The following is a 19,151-nucleotide window of genomic DNA, read 5'->3' as shown; positions in this document are numbered from 1 at the left end:
AAGCGCTGGGGTGGTACATATGCCAAAGCGCTGAGCCGGCACCGATGAGATCTTTGGTTCAAATCCAGGAAAGCCGCCTGTGATTAAAGAGGGTTCTCAAGAAAAGTGAGTTGATGGTCGCCGCCCAGGAGCAAACACTGCACACAAAACACTGTCAAGTTGAATTTGGTCCTATAGTTAATTTGGCTGTGAAAAAAAATAAATCGGTGTGGCCACCATGCAAACGAACATTACTCTCTGTAGCACGGGCAGCTGGGAATGTGCTGCCCCTCCCCCTTTACTGTCTGGACCTGAGGTCACCTGAAGTAGTTCAGTGATATCCACTTCTATTGCATAATCTCCAAAGGCAGTGCTCTGCGCGAGTTCCAAATGGATTATCCATCTCGTGACATAACACCGTGACACCAATAGCGCCAAATCAGGATAAAATTGGGTGAAGGGCCAAAAGAAAAAAACTGCAGTATTATGGAACATGGCAATGCGCCCGCAAGAGGGCACTCACGTTGGTGTAGGTGTAGTCGCTGTTTGTGGCCAGGAACACCTTTCCAACTTCCTTCATTCGACTGAGCAGCAGTGGAAGACGTGGCTGGAGGACAGCAGGATTGCACGACATATTTAGTGCCACGCTCAATTAAACTCGGCTGAGTGCGTGTGGGGCTTAAGTGTGACATGGCTCACGGACAAATTTTGGTTTGATTTGCACGGCAAGCGACACCTGAGAAACCTTTATCAAGTTCAGACACTAAACTTAATCTCAAGAGAGAATGGCCTTTTGGTTAGTAGTTGTAAAGATAAAGGTGCAGCCCTGCAATCGCTTGCTCGTGCCACTGCCACTCAACAGGGTATTTGGCCTACTTCTCCCACACTGGCAAGACATCCTGGTGGAGATGGGAGAACACCCACACTTTTATGTAACACACACGACCTGCCAATTGACGGACTACGGGTACTCATTCACACTCCTGGTGGACACAGGTGGGGGTTGAAAGAAACTTGCCCAATGTTTTGCTTCCCCACCAAAACATTGAATTGAACTGGAGACCTTTGAAGTCAAGTGTTGTAACCATTGCACCACGGGCAGCCATCCCTTTTAAGTAAGATGTAACACAAATAACAAATAGTTCATATTTCACGGGTATGTACCTGGACTTTGAATCCTGGTCTGCCCAGCACGTGTTAGGAAACTATTTAAAACTAAGATATGTTTTATCATTAAAGAAGCTACAAACTTGTTACACAGCCCGGGGCAATGAGTTTAAGTACTTAGTTACAAGAGCTGTTTGTTATTTGGAGGACACAGGCCTTTTAAAGAGAGCCGTTTGTGTTCCAGCTTTCCACTCCCCGCAAAAACAAATACACTCAATGTTAATCAATGTCATTTGCATTAGCACTCACCTCCTTGACCACATATTTTTCCAGGTTCTCCAGAGTTTTTGACTTGAGGGAGCCCTGCAAACGTGGCACAACACGTTACCAATTACGCTTCCTGGCAACGCAACAACACAAAAGCCCTGAGCAGGGCACCACTGAAGACAGAGTAAAAAAACAAATACAAGCTGAAGGAGGGTTCTAAGAAAACTGTAACCGTTGGCACGAACCTCTGTCAATGCATTGCACATGTTCAGTGATATCACCACACTGCGTTGGGGAAAGTGCTGTTAGCGAGCGCCTATGAAGACAGGAACGGCACACGAGGGAGTGGGCAGCCAGCCCCACGCCCAACCGCCTCCCTCGTAGCAATGTTTAAACATCGCACGAGGTACTGATTTGAGGCCGAGTCGACCTAGGGGAGGCCCAGGACCGGTTCAGATAATCGTCATTGGTGTTGGCCATTAGCAGGAATGTTAGTGTAGTGCACGCGCTCTACACTAACATTCCTCCAAACAGCCATGGGTTAAAACCACCAACTCCATAGAGTCAAAGGTCATCGTCGTATTCAACACTATTTGTATTCTTGTTGATGACTTGCCAGGCTGTACCGAAGACATTTAAGAAGCAGAACTGCAGTGCCATTCGCTATGGCAAGGGCCACAGACTCAACGTAACGTTACCTGCTTTAGTGTATTTTTTCAAATAGATTTTCAAACCAGTAGACAATCAATATTGTGCAATAGTAACAGTTTGGTCCTTTTACTGGCAATGGACAAAAGGTGAACACAGATTAGTGTTATATAATAGCAGCATTTGCACTTTGTAAGCAGGTGGCATGGACTGTGATCACAGCCGAGTGTCTGGGGAAGGCAAAAAATGATGTGGGTTGAGGGTTCAACTCAGCTGGAGTTAAATTGTGTACACACCCATTAACAACAGCCACACTAAGTACCCTCATGTCTTTCTAATGCCCCTTGCACCTGAGAAGGTGGGGGGCTGGAGGAGTTTAATTGTATAAAAGGTGTGGCAAGGGACTGGATATAAAACGTTGGCAGAACTTTTGCCGAAATCGGTCAAATGTATTAGGATTTTAACGGCCTAGCTGTTATGGGGAAGCAGAGTTGAACGCGAGTGGCGTCGCTATCAAGTGTGCAGGTCATGCAACCGGACGGGACCAGGTCTTTGAAGAAGGGGTAAAACGGGGGGGGGGGGGGAACCATTTAATTTTTTGCACCATGATCCATATCATTAGCACGGTTGGCTACGTATGGTGCAAAAGAAGTTCAACATACGTACAACCAGGCTACGTCACTCTCGACCGCACTACGAACCCATTTCCCGTATAGCCGAGAGTCCCGGGGGGGGGGGGGGGGGGTTATTCCTTCCACCCCTCTGAGAATAGTTTCACTGCAAGAGAATGACTTAGGTGGGGTGATTAATAAGGCGACGTAGGCGGCCGCCGCCGTGCGTCCCCACTGTAGCGCTCGCCTGCATGTGGACCCAGTCCATGGCCTCCCGCACGTCCTGGAACATGCTCTTGAAGGACATGTACAGGTCTCCATCCTTCACGCCCGTCTCGCACCTGTCGGCGGCAGCGCCAAGGTGGGTGGGAGGCGCACGGTTATTTCGGCGCGCGGTGCACCAACGCACAGGGACGCACCAGAATCAGAATCAGAAAGGGTTTTATTCGCCATGAAAGTTTGCACAAACAAGGAATTTACTATGGCAGGAAGGTGCATACATTTAACATGTAGGAATCTTAAAACTTAAATAAGTGGTATACAGTCTAACTATGCTAAAATTACAAAGTATAACTAATACTCAGGGGCTAAAGTATGTTAAATTTTGAATAAGTAAACAATATAAAATGTAAAATGCAAGCGATGAAGCCCTGAACGCTACGAGGCCGAGCGTGTTATTGCGCAACCAGAGGGGGCAATGGCGCAAACTTTAACACGATAAATGTCCCCCACGGACGCCATGGCTAATGGACAGAGTAATTATTTAACCGTGCATTACTGTGAAGTAAAATGTAGTCTTGAACGTGACAATAATGCATAGTTAAAATCAACCCCAGCTGTTTATCGGGAAATTAAACTCACCTTTTGTACCTCGCACAGTTTGTGAAGAAGTCCACTAAACAAGCGTACAGATACGTCTCTGCATGGTAAACAAACCAAAACAAAAGGTTAGATAAATCAGTTTAAATTATTACAAAACGATCAAACTAATTATACGGTACGGCTTACATTGCATCGTATATACAAGTCATGTTCGCAATAACCAAAAGACTGGATTCTAACCACAAGAAAATGCCGAAAACAAATAATGAAAGACATCGTCAAAGCGGAGCATCATATAGATTATCTCACAAGCAGACAAACACCAACCCGGCAAAACTGAGAGAGGGCATCTGAAATAAGCAACCTCCGCCCAAAGTGCACACGCAAACCTGGGCGACCCCCAGAGGTCACAAACATGACAGGGTGACACCCCTGCAGTAAACACCATTGGGCAACGTATAACACAACTTGTCAGCAAGTTGTAAAGCGGCGCTGTATTCTGGAAGTGCTGGCAACTGAATGTTTCCACCGCTCAACTTTTCAATCCTTTGACGCTGCAGCCCGACTTCACTCTGCAGTTAGCCGTCGCTAAGGTCGCACTGGTGATTGTATTTGAACAGGATGGACGCGTGTTATCTCAACCTCATGCGAACGTTGCTTCATAAAAATGAATTACCGTGGCTGGAAAAAGCCAATCGTTGGGTCCAATGTCCCAATGTCCCCCATTTAATTACCACCACTGCCAATGGACACATGAGCGGTTAACAGGGCCCCTACTTATCATCACAGGTGACATCTCACCTGGCAGGTTGAAAAGCGTGTTGAGGATGTAGAAGCGCTCGGTATCGTCGCGTTGAATGAACTTGTTGGGGTACTGCTCTCTTATCTCAGGCCTGAGTCACAGGAACAAAAAAAACCTCATCAAGACAGAACTTGTTTACTTGTGCACATGGGCAACACCTCCAGTAATTTTCAGCTGCACCTCCAATTAGTGCGGTTGGCTGCGCACGGTGCGAAAGAAGTATAACAAACATACATACAGCCCTCTTGGAAATAGGCACATTTGTAGTTTCAATACGGGGAAACTCAACTTTGAAAACGGTCTTTAAATACATTGTAATATGAATCTTGGCTCAATATTGGTATATTACATTCATCGTGTCGTATGACCGACAACACAATTGGCATGGTGTCACTCGGGCAGAAGCGAGATTCATTATCCAGATGCGCGAGAATAATCTATCTCATCAACCAAAATCTATTGGCTGAAAGATGAAGCCACGTTCTAAGCCAACCACCATCGCTCATGGTCTCTCGATGCAGCAATCCATATAGCTTCTGCGCACGAGCCAATTCATCGCTCCATCTCTGCGTTGGATATCCTCTCAGCGCGTTCCCTCCTTTGGTTGAAACTCCCTCATTGACATGAACCACTGGCCATCATTCTGTCTCGTGACGAGTGTATCCAAAGAATACGTACTTTAATAAAGTCAGTCAATGTGACTTATATTCTTGGTTCTTTCGGTAAAGTCACGTAGAAGGGAAATAATAATATAATATTAATATAAAACAATAACAATTATCACGACGTTTCGACTGCAACACAAGCAATCATCATCAGGTGTGAAATCCACAGAAAGAAAAAATAAAAACGTCGTGAGAATTGTTATTGTTTCATATTAATATTATTTTATTATTTCCCTTCTACGTGACTTTACCGAAAGAACCAAGAATATGAATCCCTGCAGTCACGAAAGCTTTAAATCAAAATTCAATGTGACTCTCTAAAGCGTGCATTTGTGTGGTCCCATCCACACGTGTTCCTGCGTGTCAGGGTAATTCAAATAATGCACCAGACCATGCTTCTCTGTACGCTTTTAAGTTAATATCAATATCCATAGTTCCAATCACTATGGCATATGAAAATTTGGTCTTCAATATAAATATGAGCAAAACTAAAGGTTTACTGTGTATATATGTGTGTGTCTACAAACATGAGCGTATGCACATCTAGGGCAATTATTAATAGTGAACCGGGATCAAAATGGATGGATGGGGACAAGTTGTACAGCTGTCGAAAAAACTGAATGAAAATAAAAATAAAATTGGTGTAATAAATAAAATGAGCGGAAGTAGCCTTCTTTTGACCCAAGGCCAATACAGTTCACAATAATAAAAGCACCGTTTTTGTGTTATATAAAGATTCGTGTGGGACTTTTGCAATATCAATAATGTGTTTAGCTTACTCCAGCAATACAGTTGGTTTCTCTGATAAATCTCTCAAATATAGAGGCACATGTTTTAATGTTTTAGTTTTCCAACTATTGTAAACGTACACTTCCATATTAAAATGTCTTAACTGCAGAAGTAAGACTCCTAACCATGCACCAGAGCATAATGCGCACAAGAGGGAAAATATCACCAATCGTCACCATTGCATTTCACAGGCAAAGCGTTCTCACTGAAAAGGCATGAAAGATCTCTTTGCTGTTGTTCGCCTGCCAAGACAACGACGAGAACATTCAACCCGATGCCACTCGTGTCAAGAGTACCACAACCCCGCATTTCAATTTGCATGGTCGTGGGAAATTCACGTCGTTGACGGGAGCTTTTTAAAAGGTGCACTTGTTTCGTGAAAAAGAACATTGGCGGGGCTGCGGCTGGCGAGAAAGCACACGCGTGGAAGGGTAACCGAGACGCTTTGCAGGTTCGTTTGGACGGGCAGAGCATGTTCCAACGTTAGTCATTTATCTGAGAAGAGCGCACGTCGCCAATGAAACGATACTCAGACTGAGCGACGCTGCGGCGGGACTGTAACACAGTAAGGCAGGACATTGTTCAAATGCCAGCAACTGTGGGTGTCAAGTTTCGATATTGCACAGGATTCTCGTGGAACAAATGAAAACTAAAACCAGATTGGCTTAGATGACACTATGTAACACGATTTTTGTCCCTGGGTAGTGTTATTTTTTAATTGCTTAAGCCTAAAAAGTATAGAAATGGCTATTATTGCCCACAAACTTTGCTTTTGTGACCAGGACTTTATGTGAAGGAATGACACAAATGCACACCACGTGTTCTCATTGAAAACAGGTAAATTTCAAAATATCACTGTCCTGGTCACAAAAGCTAAGTTTGTGGGGCATAATAGCAATTTTCTGTACTTTTTAGGCATAAGCAATTAGGAAATGACACTTACTACCCAGAAACAACAACAAATATTGTTACAGTGTTATGCAACATTGCCCACGTCACAAAAAAAATTAATTCACTCACCCCTTCATAAAGTTGAAACCATGCACGCAGACCAGAATGTTTCCATATGCGTCGACTTTCAGTAGGTTTCCAAACATAGCATCAAACACCAACCCCCTGTTATAACAAAAGCACAGTGTAAGTTAAAATATCTTGGACAAAAATAAACAAAATATAATTCATATCATGCGTTGCCTTTCCATTCTGGCTCGGGTCTGCCTGCAGCATGGCCTAGCTGATTACCGAGCAAACAAAGACAAGGCTGTCTGGTAACAGTTATTGCAGCAGCAGAAATATTTAAGATTTCATTCAGACGCGCCATCTTCACGCGTTAACAAAAAACTGCGAACGTGTCAGCGCTGACAAGAGTACACGCAAAAAGTATTACTTGTGAGAGGTGCTTTACAATCAAGGTTGTTGTTTTTTTAAACACATCAATGGTGAGCCACCAACATTACATAGGGCAATGGGCTGTGGTATCTTAATACTGTGCTGTCATTCACACGTGATTTGTATATTTATGCTCGTGAGATCCTGCGAGCAGTTGCACATCAATAATTTAGATCGGTGACCTCAAAAAGGCAGAGTTTATTTTATTTTCCCGAATGAGCATTTGCAGATAATTTCAACTGCAACACCCATATAATGTTATGCTTTTGCAAGGGATAATGAAAGCAAACAGGTGGCTGTAATGAACATTTATGGTACTCAGTGCCCAAAACGTAATTGGGTATCAAGAATAGAGCTGACTTGCTGCAATTGGAGTGATGATTAAATCACATTGATATGTGTGCAAGCAGGTGGGGGTCATAGCAACAGTTAATTATTCCACCATTACAAAAATGTACAAATGTACCGAAGCTACCAACCACGTGACACCAGACTAAACTAAACTTGTTGAATATTAACAATCGTGGATAAAATGCCACGATGGATCAATCGGATGTTTAACAAAAACATTTTCTCCCACTTGACCAATTACCAGGATAAAAAAGTACAATCTTAAGTTCTCTACCCCTTCTTATTCTTCATGAGGCTGATGTTGATGTACAGCAGCAACTATAACTTTACACTGATAAACTATGAACTAATATCAACAACATGCATCGATCTCTGTTAGATTGGTTTGAGTTTAAACATGTTGAGGGTGAAAGTCATTAATAATATTGTATATTTCTAGATAAATAGTAACTTATTAGTCTTTGTCCAGATTAACCGGTTTAACCAGGCAATGGCTTCGGTTTCTGAGCATGGATATCTTCAAAGCCACCATTGTTTTCAGGGTTCAGTGATCGACTGTGACCAAAAGTCTGATCTGTGTTCTGCAACTGCGCACGCAAGGGGTTCAATGAGTTTCCACTTGCGAAGGTCGCGAGCGAATCTGCCTTGCGATGTGGACCACTGACAGTCTGGGAAAAACCCGGCGACACGCGTGTTTTGTGCTCGCCTGGTCGGGAAGCTGGGGTCGTATTCGAAGCTGAGCAGCTCCTGGGGGTAGCCGATATTGACGAGGCGCTCCACCGTCAGCTCGAACCCCAGCGCCTCGTACTCTGGCGACTTGTACACTTTGGGGATACAGAAGTGGGTTTCACAGTTAGATCGCTGAAGATAAGGTAACCACCACGTTAGCATCGCGTCACACAGGTGTAAAGTTAACGTGCGGCTATATTCGTCCGGTTGAACTTTAGAACGCTTAGGGTGGGTTCACACCGAACAACTGACCTTATCCGAGTCAATAATTGCGTGCCCCAAGGTGGGTTCACGCTGCACCACTTGACACACGCAAGGGTAACGTAACGGCCACTGAAACTCTACTTAGAGGGACATCATGGGGGTTAAAAGTGAACGTGCCGCTATAGCGAATCCAAGGCAACGTCACATTTTTCTACCAACAATCACGTGACGGCTAAGCGATCGTCACGCACCACATAAACCTCATGTTAAATTACAATTTAGTGGCATGAACACATTTCACATTACGTAAGGTACGTGATGTCACAGGAGACAAACAAAAGCATCACTCTGGCCAAAACAAGCATGAGCCGGCAGACGTCCAAGCACATTCATCATGATATGCGCACGTGGTTACCTGTAGGGACACTTCGTCTAGATTCAGTAGATTAAAACACAATGGATCACACTGCTACTCGATCTTAAACATAAATGCGGTGGTAGCAGACTTCTACGTGATAATAATAATCGCTCTGGAGGAAAGTTAATTAATGACACGGAACTGCCTGCCAAGTTTGAAAACTTAATTTGATCCATGCATCCAAGTATGAATTTCATCAGCACTGGCGGCTGTTTTTTAGGCGGGCCCTATCAAACAGCTCTGCCATCTACATTTTGGTGATCATCAGGGTGCTATATACCTTCAAGCAATGCTTAATTGAGATTAACGGGGGCTGACTGACCTAGAACCCGACATAAAAACTTCTGATGTTTAATGTGTGTGATGTTTCATTCTGAATTTTAATGTGTTGCACTCGAACCTGTTTGCTGTTACAATGTATTTATTTCACCCAAATCTTCGTTGCAAAGTATATTTCTGATTCAATCTACTGCTATGTAAAAGGCTTCCCTACTGCTGCGCCGGATATGGGGATTTTTGTTCTGCCATACTTCACCACACTCACTTTGTCAGTGTGGGTTGGTAAAGGGATGAAGGCCCAGGACCAATTCAGATATCGATCGCCACTCATGTTAGGCTGGCCGTGAATCTTACCTGGTCTTAAATAAAATAACTGTACTGTACAAGAAAGCCTGTAACATGATATAGATACAATATTTGTTATCGTTAGAATGATTTTGGTAAAAAAAATGATTATAATCCTCCACTTACAAAATAAAACTGTTAGTGACGAGTTGCATACCCCATATTTAAATAGGAAACGAAGTACAACATTTCATACATGTTTTATAAAACCGGTTACAGCCACTTCATAACAAGTTTCAATGTGGAGATGCGGGCCAATAAATTGTACAACCAAAACAATGATATTTAATTACGTTCAAGTTAAGTGTATATTATCTAATGGCGTCCTGCGTAACAATTACAGCAATGGAATCATCATGTGGGCTCCAATTGGGTAATGTGGTACACTACATGTATCGTGATCCTCGAAAACATGAATGTAAATCAAATGATCAGGTAGCAATGCCAACTATGACTGCAATTTCCATTTCATTATTTGGTAGACTACTTCTAAGTGTTGATTTCTTACTGTGCCGCACACCTTATCATGCAAGCCCAAGCCGGAATAAGGGTCAAGTATATTTGTTCCTTGGTGTACATGTGTTTGTCTGAATTTTTGCAATGCTTATTACCGGCTAGAGTGTAGTCCATATCAAAGCCAAAGCATTTGATTTTCTCCATGGCAAGGCTTCGGTTCACAAATACTCTGAAAAACACATCACCAAACAAGAGAACGATAAATATCACTAAGTATTAATTCCAAGATCTGCGGTGGCATTTCACTCATGTTGCTTCACTGCTGCACTCACATAAACTTGGCAAATGATAAACCAGGAGGCAGATAAGTGTTTAAGGTAACACATTGAGCAAAAGCCTAAGAATAAACAGTGGACAATTGACCTTGGATAGGCACACCTAGCCACAGAGCCTTGCAACCGATCCCAAACAGTGCTAAAGACAATCAGGTCTTGATATCTTATACACCAACAAACCTGAGGGAAAATCCTCTTCTACCACACTCAGTACATTTTCTGCATGCCTTAACAAGAACAATGCTCGTCTTCGAACCTTTAATTAATTCAAATCAGTCATTGCAGTTACGAATTTTATAAACATTATAAACGCCACAGCCAAGTTACTAATATGATAAGTTTTTCCCCTTTAATCTTGCAACAAAACAGCTGTGTTAAGATGTTAAAACACCAAACTGAAACCTTTAACAAAGAATCATGTCTGCATTAACCACAATGTTTGTGGTCAGAATGCAAACAAAAAACATACTCTGATCAAATATGCATTGTCCTTGAAACTGATTTGTCCACACCCGAGACAGCTTTCTTTTGAGCCTCTGAGCCTCGTCTCAAACGGTGTTAGACCAGAAGACGCCAAAAGGCGTACGGCTATGATCATATTTTTGTACTGGCAAAGGAGGTCCCATGATGTAGAAGTTACTAATACCCATTCCTGCACAAATAAAAATTGCCTGCTATATTTTGGTTCCAAAAGTAGAATTTGTTAAGCCTGCCACAGACTTTGAACTTCAATGCTCTGAGCGAATGCATTTTGTTTGAGGGTACACGTGCTCACGATTTTACATGGACTGGGCACAGTTGAAACCCTTACCCCCTTGTCAACGAATGCAATGTAACACACGTGAGTTTTAAAAGACACCGTGTTATTTGGTGGTGCCAGTAAGCTTGAGGCTCAATCTTCTTACGGGCATTAGGAGGGGCCCCATGACAATCTCTACCCGGTTAGGTCAATCTATGCCAGAACTGTAGCAAAATTGGTTAATTGTCCAGAACCATACTTACGTAATCCCCAAAGTGGTGAATAATTTTGTACATTAGCTATTTAGCAAACAAACAATAAACATATACGTTTCAAGTAAAATCGTTGTTCATGTACAATTCCAATCACATCAATACACCAACTCCGACCTACCTTTCAGCCATAGTGCTCACTTTAACACACCCTGCTAGCCACACACGCTTTGGCATAGTTCGCACCTGGTAACCGGTAATCATAAACACGGGCGCCACCACGCCTCTATTTCAATTTATTATGGATGATGTCAGCCTGCGATGGGTGCCTATCAACAACAGCCCCATCGCGAAGAATCTACGTCACCCACCAGAGGACTATCACCATCGGTGGAGGCGGCAGGGATCTGCTAAGAAACCACCGAGAAAACGCTTTACACGTCAAAGAAAGGGAAAAAAAAAGATGAAAATCGAAAACTAAAATCTTGGGTCTCTCTTTTTCAAAAACGCCAGACAGCACCACAATTGTCATGCCAGTGACAATACATTTGGCTGGTAAATGTTCAGAATCACAGACGTCATGTCAATGTGCAGTAACAGGCACAGCTGCTATACAGCTGAGCACTTCATCGTGACATGACAGTGGGCAGTGGAAATGCCGACTATTAAGGGATGCCCTTGCTTGCATCTGTGAAGCGTATTACACGTACTGCGCTACTGTATATAAAACACAAATCAGCTTCAATGTGCCGTGTGCATTAAATCGCAGAGGTTAATGGACGAAAAGAAAATAGAGCAGATTTCACAATGCTTTTACGGCCCATTTCCTCACAAGCCTGCCCAGCGACACAAACAACGCAGCATTTAAACCGAGTGCAGAGATAGGGGGGAGGGAGTTGGGATGTTCGGCGAATGCGGGAGCTGCAGAGACGGTGACAATCTGCGTCACAAAGGTGATCTACGGTCGCCAGTCAATGGCTCTGTCGATCGCAAGATGGAACCATCATCTTCTTTGACAAACGGAGCATCTGCCAACGGGAGGCAATGTGCAAAGATGTTGACACTGAACACTGCGTTAAATGGCAGACACACGGTTCGGTGGTCACGTCTGCCGTGCAGCGGCAAAAATTATGCGGCTCTTGAGCACGAAACAAATCTCTCCGATGGGCCAAATATGACGTGAACAGCCATTCGTCAAAATGTTTCGGCGTCATGAGGTTTCGAGAAGGCTCTGTCAACACAACCTGCCCGACTCTAAAGCCTTGTCATCTGAAGTGAGCTCCGGTTACAGTCAACGATTAAACCGTATGTCTGCAAGCACGGACTGCCCCCCGCTTCAGACATAAATGTGGACCGTCATTTTGCAACAAAATAAACATGAACAGTTTTCCTCGGCGATTAACTGTGAAACGTAACGCTAGTTGGTTCTACGTTTGGCGAATGTGAATTCTAACAAGTCGTCTAAATGTGTGCCCGTCAACGTGTAAATGGGCATACGTATCCCTGTCACTTTCAAGCGGTCACATATGGAGTGGGAAGGCGCAGAGGGGTCTGAGCAAATAGGAGGGCGCGCTGCTCAATGGACGAATCACGTGCATTTGTACACAATGGACAAATCACAAGGATTTGCACACAATGACGCAATAAATGCTACCCATGATTACAGGAACTCGATGGGCTTTACAAAAATTACATAGTTCAAATTGGTAGGCGATTCCTTAACACATTACACTAAATGAATCGGGCACACCTCGTACGGCAGGTACGAGTAAAACCAGGTCAACTTGTTTTTTTATTAATTTTGGAAGAGAAACATTTTGGTAGGGCAAAAATCTTGACAACTTTTTTTTTACACGAACTATGTTTTGAATCGACACTGCTATAAGGGGAGCACACACAGGGCAATTCACTGCATTGTACCTGTGTTCAAGGTCATCCTGCATAAAAGGGAACAAATTATTAGCTCAATTTATATCCACGTCACAAATACAACATTTAGTGAAAAGCCAGCGACTTATTTTCTGCAAACGGACTCATATTTGCTAACCGAAGAAATCATACATTTTTGTTTAGTACGTGTTTGAAGTCAACAGTAAACACAATCTCCAAATTAAACAGCAACGTCAGCTATGTAGAAGATGAATGTACAGGCCAAATAATATGGTTACAATTGAATTGCTGTACTAGTAGTTATTTATCAAGGGTAACATATACATGTTACATTCTGATCATTCAAGTTACCTTTTACTAAAGCATGGTGGGGGGGGGGGTTGACAATTGGTACAGTTACGATGGCATAACATTCACGAACAAAACCATAATGTATCTACTCGTTAACAACGACCACCGACAAAAGGCAACTTTCATACGTATGCAGCACATTCGAACGGCCAAGCCGCGATGTTTCAAAGGCGATTCGAAGAAAATTACCGAATTCCAGTTTTTGCATTTCAACGTCTTTTACCTGGAACGGAAGTCCCTCTTGATTGTGCGATAGTCAACATGGTCCAGGGACAATTCATTTTTGAGGTTTAAATACTCTCGCTCAAACTGCTCGCATGTGTTGAAATCCAGCTGCAGGCTCTCTTTCCCAACGGAGCCCATGGTAAGTAAACAAAGCCCACGTTAACAAAAAAAAACCACTCGCGATTTGAGGCTCACAAGATTCTCGGCACCACCGCTTTGCCTAAAAACCCCCCTCCTCTCACAGCACGGACCTCTCTCGCATGCAGTGGCGACGAAAGCACAAAGGTATCCCTCTCTGCTAAAGAGGCCTTTTGTTCAGCTGCGTCAGATCAAGCCTGAAATCGAACACCCGCCAGAGGCAAGCTTTGAGAAACGAAACGGCGGCGGCGGAGAGCGCGTGTGCGTGCCGGCTGCCGGCTAACGTCGAATGGGGCTGCTGCTACTGACGGAGCTTCTCGCTTCATCTACAAGCGGGAGGAGGATCCGTCGTAAACAGCGCTCTTTGAGCACGCACGCACACCCGCCGTCGTCACGTGATCCCCCAACATCCACGGCAATGGGCGTGCAGTGGCCCGGACAAGCGAGGCTGACTGTGCATGCGTTCCACACACTCCCCCCTCCACCCCTACCCCACACACAGCCCTCTCTCTCTCTCGCTCTCTGCCTTATCAGCATTACCCAACCACTGGCTCAACCAGCCCACCCCCCTCCGTCACACACATTCGCCACCACTACTTGCACGACAGGAAGACAAGATCGTGGTGGTGCCCCATCTCCCCAGAGACGTACATGGATGATGGATAAGCGCGGCAGTGATTAAAGACCACTCACTGCCTGTTTTCTCGAGTGTGGTGCTTGACTTCGTTGCTAGACATAGGTCGTTCAATTTATAAGGGCAGATGTTTACTTTGTAACCGAATGTAACTTGCCGATGACCAAATTGCCCAGAACGAGCCCGGGACCAGCAGATATTGGAAGCTTGTTGCAGGGTTGACCCCTGGATCGTGCTTGTATGGGCGACTACCGTACACAGCAGGTGTTACAGGCTGAGCAACTTTGTTGTGGACAGCAGAGGGCAGTATATAAAATATAGAATTGTTGTACTGAACTTCTATGCTTCACGCCTTCACCAACCCGCCCTGACAAGCGTGAAGTATGATCAATAAAGTGCCGTGGGGAAGCCCTCATGTCGCAGTGGATTGACAAAACAGTTCCACATGTACACTGGTACATGTATAACTCTGGCCTAAAAGTAATATATATTGTATTTGGAATTAGCATTTAGTCGTAGACTTTCAACAGGACCCCAAGACTCGATTACGCTCTGCGAACTCAAATGAACATTAACCATCAAGGTTAAGTCTATTCGGGTGCGAATAGCAGCGCCCTTGGCAGCCTCCCTCCTGCCAGTCATGTGTGACAAAAGCCGGCCACGTAGCCGGCACACAAACAGAACGCGCATTGTGAGCCCGGGTTACAAAAGATCGTGGAATTCGCCAAGAATGCTAATGGAGTCCAATGTTAGTACAACCCGGAGAAGCCCCCTCCTCCCCCCCAATTATGAAGCTGTCCGAACGAAGCAACCCTGTGACACCGGTTACGCAGGCAGGCCGTGCACTTGCGTCGTTCATCAATGAACGCACGGGCATGCACGAGAGGGCAGCGAGTCGGGCGCAACTCACGAAGTAGGTCACAGAACGTTCCGATGCCGAGATTCCAAAATTAGCCACGTCAGCAAATGTTGCATTCTCCTTTGACCGTAAATGAGCGGGCACCCGTGCTGTAAATAACTGCTGAAAAAAGAATTTTACAACAATAAATATCGTATCTTTATCCAGTGAACGTGGAACAAAGCTCAAATTTATCCTGGGACAAAATTATGCATAATTGATTTGACGCCTATTACAAAACAAAAAGGCCCTCTGTGCAAGCTTGTCCAGTAATGTTCCCAAAAACGTTAAGATTTCTGTAAAAAAAAAAGTTTAATTAAACGCTGTAAAGCATTAAATATTCCATTGTTCTTCTTTTTCGTTAAATTTTCTTCGTCAAAGGCGCTATTATTCAGAAGTCTGGATGAACGGAATGGTAAGATTGTATATATATGGCTTGTGGTTTGGATTATTTATCGTAAAATTTTGATGACATTTTATTGCCTATTCTAAAAACGACAACGATTGGCTTGCTTTGGCTGGCCAATTTCTATGCCAGTCTTGTGCACAATGTGCTCTCAGAGAAGTAAATATCATCGCAGAGCACCCATGTTGCACCAACTTCACCAACTCCTGGCAAGTACGGTCATCGCCGTGAACTTCCACGCTTCACACAACAACGCAGAGCTTGAACGTAAACTTCGGAGGGCTAACGTGCCGTGCCGCCTTAACGCTGTCCGTACCTATCCATTATAACAACAAGCAAGCGGCCTATAGAATTCATAATAAACGTTTTTGGGTTAGATCGCGTTATTTATGTGTCGTAATCCTCCACCACCCGACACGGCCAATCAGCAAAAAAGTGTCACGTTGACAAAAGACAAAATAGTTCACTACTCTAGCCCGCCGGTGTGTTGAAGAGTGAAACCACAACATTTACAATTTTTGAGTACGACGTTTCGCTGGTAATTGCATCCAGCAATTACCAGCGAAATGTTGTGGTTTCACTCATCAACACACCGGTGGGCTAAAGTAGTGAACTATTTGTCTTTTGTCAACGTGACACTTTTTTGCTGATTGGCCGTGTCGGGTGGTGGAGGGTTACGACACATTTATAAATAACGCGATCTAACCCAAAAACGTGTATTATTAATATTGGTCGCGAAAGCCTATGTGTTAAACTGGCCTATAGAATGTGTGTTTTACAAGTCTGTTGACTGCTAACATTTGGAACTTCGGACACTGTGTGTGTGTATATACCAGAGAAATCCAGTGTCAGTTTCACAATTTTCTTGTTCATCTGAGAAATAAGCAAGGTACGTATAACGTACCATCAACTACAATGTTTATCGACGACACACAGGTCGTTGTATCAGACTGAGTGTACATTTTTATATTCTAGAGGGGCTAGACACAGCTGAAATTTGGGCACAAATATAGCAAAGTCTATGCTTACAACAACTATACTCGCAAAAAAAATAAAACAAACCTTGGCAGGAAAAAAAATGTAAAGTTCCAGTATTTGTTTTTGAACATTGGGACGGGAAAAGTTTGCATCTGGGGTTTTTTCCTGGTGACGAATGCAACACTGAATCTAACTTTGAAATCTGAAATGGAACACTTTTTTTTTACTGGGTCCTTAAAACCTTTGGCACAAAATGTTACACGTGCTTGTGTTTGAACGTAGGTCAACAACAATATTATGGAGGTTTTCTTGTAGAGTGCTGGATACAAATGTACAATGATGTTTACAACTTAATTTTTCAAGCGCTTATTTCAAGGATGTGACACTGAAGCTGAGAATATATGGGCAAAGCTAAATAAATAAATATATCCATTTATAGATACCCCCATTGAACTCTAATGACCCTTACTTTTTCCCAACAGGAGATTGAACGTTGTGAAAGCAAAGACTCCATCCATACCTTGCACGCAGTGTTAAACTATTTAATAAAGACATTGATATTGGTGGGAGAAATGCAGAGGTTTATCAATAATTTGCACTCTATATCGCTCTGTATAATGCACAACTAAAACAGCTTTTGCGCTAACATTAAACTCATCTCTGCATCACCAACATGCCTACAATTCTAACCAGGAGTAACTTCTCTTGTAAGCATCTGCAAGAGTGGCAGCGAAAAAGTATGGAAACGCTGCATTGTCGACAAGCTACTCCTGTGACTCTAAGCCTTCACAGCCCCTTGCAAGTGCTAATAGTTGATGACATTCAGTCATTCACGTGCAGTGCTGAAAATGGGAAGAAATTGTCGAGGGAACTCATAAATACCCCATTCTGGATCCTACCACCCCACTTTCATCCGCTATAACTGGATCGTTTAACACTTCGGCTTTCGCGAACAAAATCATCCACAATACAACTTTTTCTTGAGTCAGATCGTGTAAATGTGTCGTTAAACCCACCGCCACCTGACAGCCAATTAGTAAGGTTTGGATTGTGGAAAATGAGGGCTCATTTAAAATTATAAAAGGATGTTATATATGTTCATTCGGTATATTCGCAGACCTTTAACACAAGACCTTTTACATAAGTGTACGAATGTTTTTCTCCCATGTACCTTTTGGGAGTTCGAGAGCACGATGGACACTTGCTAATTAAAGATATATCAAAATAAAAAATTATCCCGCCGTTAAAGTTGTACCTTGTTCCTTCCGGAACGCACTCTTGCCATGGCTTTCCGGGTGGTTCCGGCTCATTTCCACCCCTGTCCACGTGTTGATTTGAACAAATCGAGCTATCAAGCCAGAGGGAATGAAACCTAGCAAAACACTCTGCTTCAAAACCATCCGTGGAAAAAGGGCTTCATAGCTCACCGAATACCTCCGATTTAAATTAAGATTCTGATTTGACACGGAGATTACACCCGCCAAAAGGAGCGCTGGCAGCAACGCCTGCACGGCGTTTGACATTTGGCCCATCACCCTTCCTTTACCTACAAACTGGGCTCAACCTTCTCACTTCCCTAAATAAAACATAGGAAGAATGTTTACAACGTAGTAAAAACACACTCCCGGGAGCTCTGGCAAAATACCTCACTTATATTTATCGAAGCGGTACACACATTATGCCTTGCGAAACACACGTGCATGGCCGTCCAAGATAGTGGTGGCACACCGCGTGAAATTTAATCGTGTGGGATCAAGGTGATGTGCCAGCAGTCTACCACACATCGGGGGGTGACGTGCCAACACTGATGTGCTGAACCTGCCTCGACCACCCACGATCTCACCCTTCAATGGTTTCCTGGGTCTGTGGTTCGTGTTTATACAACACACTGTATGCACACGGCATACAGTGACAGTGATTCGAGCACTGCCCGATGAACCCGGCAACGCGAGTTCAATTCATTACCGTGTGGTGTTTCTTTTCTGAAACGGTTGAGGGCAGGCTTACCCACACCACTTCACCATACCACACAGGCGAGCGTGGTTAAGTATGCTTAAACAACACCCACAACCAACACAGTGTGTGCGGAGAACTTCATACAACAGTGGACTTACATCATATGCGTGTGCATATAACGATTGGGTTCTCATGTGCCAAAAGTTTTCACAACCTGGACCTTTTTTTTCCGTGGAAAGACACCACTTGGGGATGGAAATGTTTAATGGTGTTTTCCCACTTGGGCGGCAATTGTGCAATTTTATTTAATAGCATGTACACTGCACGGCTCTCCAATGTTAGCACTTAGCATGCATGCTCACACCCCATTAGGGTCTATATTAACGCCCGTCCTTTGAGAGCATACCAGCTTGACCCGTACGAAGAGAAAGAGGACTCCTGTGCCAGTGGTCCATTGATGCCACAATATTTTCACGGCTGCAAGCTAGCCCGACGTGTGCAACAAATTTCAATCGGCCTGCGCACACA

General features: G+C 43.8%; 1 protein-coding gene across 8 annotated transcripts in view; it reads right to left on the bottom strand.

Annotated features, from left to right (window-relative positions):
- The window catches only part of LOC144717570 (cytosolic purine 5'-nucleotidase-like), a 46,991-nt gene that overhangs the window by 10,743 nt on the left and 17,097 nt on the right, over nucleotides 1-19,151 (bottom strand). For 4 of the 8 annotated variants that reach the window (XM_078593004.1, XM_078593005.1, XM_078593008.1 and 1 more), the window contains 8 exons: nucleotides 10,017-10,090; nucleotides 8,137-8,254; nucleotides 6,711-6,806; nucleotides 4,236-4,327; nucleotides 3,474-3,531; nucleotides 2,860-2,953; nucleotides 1,396-1,449; nucleotides 503-586 (listed from right to left, as the gene is read on the bottom strand). In XM_078593004.1, coding sequence (XP_078449130.1) covers nucleotides 503-586; nucleotides 1,396-1,449; nucleotides 2,860-2,953; nucleotides 3,474-3,531; nucleotides 4,236-4,327; nucleotides 6,711-6,806; nucleotides 8,137-8,254; nucleotides 10,017-10,090 — 670 coding nt within the window. Of the gene's footprint in view, nucleotides 1-502; nucleotides 587-1,395; nucleotides 1,450-2,859; nucleotides 2,954-3,473; nucleotides 3,532-4,235; nucleotides 4,328-6,710; nucleotides 6,807-8,136; nucleotides 8,255-10,016; nucleotides 10,091-11,328; nucleotides 13,013-13,067; nucleotides 13,085-13,611; nucleotides 14,190-19,151 lie in introns of those variants that run through there. The other 4 variants (XM_078593006.1, XM_078593007.1, XM_078593011.1 and 1 more) reach the window with 3 other exon arrangements.

The sequence above is a fragment of the Lampetra planeri genome, chromosome 4 (genome assembly GCF_965212315.1).
Source record: "Lampetra planeri chromosome 4, kcLamPlan1.2.h2, whole genome shotgun sequence".
Lineage (NCBI taxonomy): Eukaryota > Metazoa > Chordata > Hyperoartia > Petromyzontiformes > Petromyzontidae > Lampetra > Lampetra planeri.
Note: the sequence above shows the minus strand (reverse complement) of the source record. Positions and strands in the feature narration are given on the sequence as shown.